This window comes from Bacillus rossius (assembly GCF_032445375.1).
Source record: "Bacillus rossius redtenbacheri isolate Brsri chromosome 4 unlocalized genomic scaffold, Brsri_v3 Brsri_v3_scf4_2, whole genome shotgun sequence".
In the NCBI taxonomy this organism is placed as follows: domain Eukaryota; kingdom Metazoa; phylum Arthropoda; class Insecta; order Phasmatodea; family Bacillidae; genus Bacillus; species Bacillus rossius.
The window spans coordinates 23936106-23942105 of record NW_026962011.1 but is presented as its reverse complement, the minus strand read 5'-3'; the positions used below and the strand labels follow the sequence as shown (position 1 = coordinate 23942105).

The 6000-nt window shown below is 39.1% G+C and overlaps 1 protein-coding gene across 1 annotated transcript in view; it reads right to left on the bottom strand.

The window, feature by feature from the left end:
• Positions 1-259: 259 nt before the first annotated feature.
• Positions 260-6000, bottom strand: part of LOC134542028 (putative phosphatidate phosphatase) — a 106185-nt gene continuing 100444 nt past the window's right edge. Inside the window, exons 5-6 of the mRNA XM_063385873.1 lie at positions 4959-5135; positions 260-918 (exon numbers count right to left, since the gene is read on the bottom strand). Of these exons, the coding sequence (XP_063241943.1) occupies positions 793-918; positions 4959-5135 (303 nt within the window). The 3' untranslated portion in view covers positions 260-792. The remainder of the gene's footprint in view (positions 919-4958; positions 5136-6000) is intronic.

Below are 6000 nucleotides of genomic sequence, written 5' to 3'. Positions count from 1 at the left end.
CAAGGTTGTAAAAGTACTGATACCAACTTTCATACCAGATGGCCTTAGCAATATTTTGACATAGCCAGAAACTTGCTAAAAAATATCTTTGTCTTATTATTAAGAATTAAAAATGAAAGTGTCAACTACTAAAGCACTGTCAACTACTGGTGCTCTTACCTTATGTACATTTGGCTGAAGCGCCTACGATTACACATTTGTGATATTTAAAAATATATATATCATCACCGTATAGTTGTCAGGAGTATCAGAAATAGGATTTTTTAAAACACTTGTATTTATTTAATAATTTAATAAACTATACATATTTTTATCTCATCCACATGTACAAATCTAATACAATTAGAGCATAACGAGAATAACATTGTTCATCTGCTCTGAAACATATGATAAAACAAAACAGTAGAAATTTAAAGTCTGACACAAAACAAAATATATCACCCCTTCGTTTTTTTAAACATTTTATTACCTTAGAATTTAGAAGGATCAGACAATTCATTGAAGATACAATGTCACACACTTCATATCCCTGTACAGCATCGCCCCTGATGCTTTCAACAACGCATACAGAAACGAACAAACTTATGATTGTTCCACACACACTATGCGTAGAAATAAATACATTCCTCAAGTAACAGTAAGATGTCCGGCAATGTCCCTCGCAGACGAACTGAACGACGAACTGGCGCGGAAGCGCTGCTTTTTTGCATCGCGCATCCTGGCGGCGGCTCGGTGCACTGGCGCGGCGGCGCTGCTTGTTGCATCGCGCATTCTGGTGGCGGCTCGCCGCACTCAGGGCAGGGCGTGCTCAGCCCTCGCCGCCGGCACGTACACGGAGGAGGGCTTGGACAGTAGCGCCGTCAGCTCCTGGCCGCCTCGAGTGCGCCGCCGCCCGCTCAGGTCTGACATGAACACCACCTGCAATCACCAACCAATCATAGCTAGTATTACAACAATGCATTCATGTTACACGAGCTGGTCAAGCTACCTTCGAATTTTGGATGACCAGAGACTTTTGAAGTGAAAAATTTTGGTGAGGAAGTAACAATTATTTTCGAGCGTTACTAAAATTCCGATTGCATGAGGGGAAATAGCTAGGTATGTGTTGGGGGAACCGTTCGAGGAGGGGAATAGTTGTGATGGGGGAACCGGAAGAGGAGATAGCAAGAAAAGGTAGAAATGACGCAGTATACCTGCGCTCTCGCGCACTTGCGCACTTTCGTGTGCGCGGTTTTTTCTTGGGAGTAGACGTCGCGCTATCCCCATTCCGAGGCCTTTGGTGCGGACAATGATCGCTGGAGCAGCCTTGAGCGGGCTCCACGTGGCGGCGTGCGGCTCAGATTGAACCCTGCAATGCTGCAGGGATAGGCGGGTCGCGGCGGTAGGAACCGGCCATATTTGAAAAAAAAATATATATTTTTCTTTCAGGTATGTATTATTAATTTAATTACTTGTGTAAAACAGTATTGTTAAACAATGTTATGCGAGTATTGTTTTAACTGTGTAACTAAATGTTTCTGCTAGTATAATGCTTTTCACGCTTTAGTTTGACATGGATAATTATTTGTCAAGAATTACTATATGATTAACTAAATCACACACCGTATTATAGTTACCAGCCCACACGTGTGTGAATATGCTAAGTTAAACTAAGAGGCGTGAATATATCTCGATCGGGGTGTAGCTGTAGGTATCTGTGGCTCAACAAAGTAGCATTGAGATAGGTTCTATTCGTATGCTATGTTGTCACTTTCACATGCTAGATACCTGCCTCAGACTCCACACGTCCATATTGACAATTTGTTAAGGTCCATGAACTATCTAATTATCGGCAAGGTTAAAGTTTTATTTAAAATCAAAGTTTGTTTTAAATGTACGAGAAAAATATTTTAGTGCATTTATTTATTCAAAGAATCTACAATTTGTTTGTTAGTTTGGGAAAAGAGTTATTTCATGAGGTCATACCCGCGTCCTAACTATTCTCAATTATTATCACATGTTCTATTAAAAAATATTAGTAATTTATCTCTATAGGTAACTAATAAGCAAGAAGATTCACTTCAGTCGCATGTGGACTCCATGCACACATTTTTTTTTTGTGGAAGGATATCATGAAATACCCCCCAGTTAAATGGTTAGTCAGAAATTTTTGAAAACTAATATCTATTTGATACATTTCTGACATCTAGTAATTGTTATATCTCCAGTTTATATCTCCAGTTTTTTTGAAGTGATTGAGATCATGTGTCTCGCAGGACCGTCACTGTAATGTTACAACAATGAATGACAAGCTCAAGGAGTGAGCGGGTGTATTTACAAAATGCATTATGAATTAAAGGCTAACCAAATAAATAATATAACTATAAAATATAAATGAAGGGATAATATAAATAAATATGATTTGTGAATGAAGAAATTACACAACAAATTATATCGTTAATGAATGAATGATGGATAACATTAGGTATTAATGAAGGAAGGAATCGTACAATAAATACTAATATTAAAGATGAATTAATCTTAAAATCAATAATATAATTAATAATTTAATCAAATTATTGAATATTATAATTAATGATTAGTTAACTAAGATTATTAATTAATGATTTGAAGTAATGATAGAACAAATAAAGTATAAATGAATTTATGTATAAATTAAGGGGAAAAAATTGTCCACTTCTACAACCTATTTTCCTCCTGGCCTGATTGACGAAAGAAGCTCTTTTCCACACTTGCCTAAGCCAACGAGGACACCTTCTGTGTTAGTGAACGCCCACAATTCGTCGGAAAATAAAAACACCACCGTTAAAAATATTTATTTCCGTGCAATTTGAGAGAGAAAATTAAACGTGGCCTATAATTGCAGTCTCAGAGGAAGTCGTAAGGTCGTAACGCAAGTCCTAGAATCGTAGAATGTTATTCGAATAAATTTGATCATACGATTACAACTGCCAATACTAGCCAATGAGCGCTGAACGAGAGTCTACGAGGATCAAAATAACGCACTATAACTTTTTTAATACATAAAGAAGCAATGAATTTTTACAGATAAACCTGTTAGCGTACGTATGAACGTACACTAAGTGGAGGTTGTGAATCCACCCTGGCTACTGTTTTCCGCCGACTGTCTTGGCTGAGACATTCCCGCGATGAGTCATCGCTTCCAGGCGCAAGGAGACATCGCCGTGAAGTTGGAATCACGACAGCGCGACGTTGGCAATGCGATTAAAAAAAAAAATGTAACCAATCACGTTCTGTGCCAACAAATTCCCGGCCTTTAACAGACTTTCAGATTAGAAAAAAAAATATATTTCCATCGCATCGCGGGCAAAAAGTTAACAGAAATGAGCTTGAGAGTTTTGTTTTCGAATAATGGTTAAAATAACGCATTTTTTAAATATTATCATCGGTGAATTTTTAAGTTTTTATTTTAATTTATAAGTGAAATCTTTATATATATATATATATATATATATATATATATATATATATATATACATGAGAAATATTCACGCAGAAAGATTTAAACGAATGAATGTTTGTATATATACACAGGGTTTTCGTATGTTTGGTATGTAATGGCAAGAAACAATTTATTAGATCGTCGCTCTTACTAACAAACGTCTTAACTACCTGAAGATAAATTTAAAGTACACAAGAGAGAATTAAAAATATGCATATTTTGTAACAACCTATTTTTCATTTTAATTTTGAATATCAATAATACTAAAACAAAATAAACACACATTCATGAATTCTGCCGTCAAATAATAATTACATGAAACTTTTACGTAAAGAAGTCTAATTATATATAGCTAATTTTTTATATATACTATGTATATAATTAGGTTTGGAGATGCGATGTTTGTTAATTCGCACTCCAGACATTTGGAGTTCAGGTTCGCTAAAATGGAAATTGTGTTCCGAAAGATGATTCCTCAGTTGACGGGCTTGGAGCCGGCTGATCCACCCGAGGAACAGAACTGTCGTTCAGCCAGCCTGGATAATGCACGAGGTGAGATGAGATGGGGTGTGGAGCAGCGACGCTATGAATCAGCGGGTGAAACAAGAGTACCTCGAGAGAACCCACACGTCCGCCACAAGTTTCCCACTTCGACACCGCCGGGAATCCAAGTAAAAGGGTAAAAAATCTATATCACGTACCTTTGGAACATAATCCATTGTCACAAGTTTTGGTTACGTCCAGGATCTTTCGACGTAGCCTACTAAATTAAAACAACAAGCATCTTCTATCACAGGATCAATGTATATGTTACGGGAAATGCTAGACGAAGAAAAATGAAAACCTAGGTTCACCCGGGTTAACTTAGCATTATCTAAGGTTGTAGGGTAAGAGTCTGAATGATCACTCAAATAAATTTGAACCTGCCGATTACCTGGCTGGGTAATGTTAAGTGTCGCGTCATTTCTAAGAACGATGGTTTAGTTACTGCAGGGGCGTAGCCCGGGGGGGGGGGGGGGGTTAGGGGTTCAACCCCCCCCCTTAGCACAAAATCTTTAATTAAATTTCTTATTCATCACTCAAACAAATTTCATATTAAAAATTAATAAAAATTTTGCCATTACAATATTTAAATTTAAGTACCGAAAACTGCTACAATAGCACTATTTTACACCTTAAAATCAAAATTTTCCCGGGGGAGGACCTCCGGACCCCCCGCTTTAATACGGGGGGGGGGGGGGCATGCTTCTTAACACCCCCCATACACAAATCCTGGCTACGCCACTGAGTTACGGTATTACTGAAACTAAAGTTATCAGTCATCTGGTTTTTTCCAACATCACCCAGTCAGCGTTGGTGAACACGGGTAAACGCCAAGTTCAAATATATTTCAGTTATTATTCGGACTTGGCCCAGCAACCTTGGCTAACGCGCAGTTGACCCGCGTGACGCGGAAGGAAGGAAGGAAGGAAGGAAGGAAGAGGGAGCCACTGACCGCAAGCACGGCGGCGAGGGAGCCGATGCAGCCGCCCGCCAGCACGTCGCTCCAGTGGTGCATGTGGTCGGTGACGCGGCTCAGCGCCGTGTACCACGCCAGGATCACCAGCGCCGCCTGCAGGGAGTGCTTCAGCACCAGCGAGCCGGTCCACGTCACCTCCGCCTGCAGGTACATCTGCCAGCAACCCGCGCGGCGCGTCAGTCGCGCGCGCTGCCTACCCGGCCAGGGGCCAGCCCCTCGACCACTTCCACACACTCCACACCCTCCTCACGTCCTCAAGCAACGAGCGAGTGCTCTTGTCTCTCCGGTCTTTCCACGCCGGTTATTCATTAGCCTTTACCATTATTTTTCTCAGGATTTATGGAAGAATTTTAAGGTAACTAAAAACAATGATAAAGTTACCCGCCAGAAAAGTCCACCATTCGTAAAACGCGCCGAGTCTGACTTCGACCGAGAAACGTAGGCTGCAGATTCATCACGGGAAAAGTATTGAGTTGAAAACACATATCATACGACGTACGGTCTGAAGTGCTTCCAAAAGCTGGTATACGCCTTGTTGGAGTTTGAGCGCTGAACTACTGTTTTATTGCAAACGAGCTAATGCCAGCATGTGTTTCTATGCCTCTTTAATTTTTTTTTTTGTAATTTGTTTAAAGTAGGTTTACAAATACAAAGCATCTCTCTTATATTTCTCTTTATATATTTACTTCACAAAACATAAGACGAACACACAAACATTAATTTTACCTATCTATTTTTTTAATCTATATCTTTACCTGTCACAGGTGTGACATGGGTATACAAAAACACGCGAATGCAACGTAGTGTCGACATTTTAAAGCAATCGGTGAAGAACTTTCGGAGATTGAAAATTTCGAACGAACATTTACATTTTTATTTTATATTGCAAATGATAAAGAAAGTATTAATGAAGGAACAAATGTCTAAGTGTAGATTTTAATTGAACAAATTTTAAAACCACAGCAAAACTCTTTGCTGCCATAATTTTTTTTTTAATATAGTATTCCGAGTGACAAAC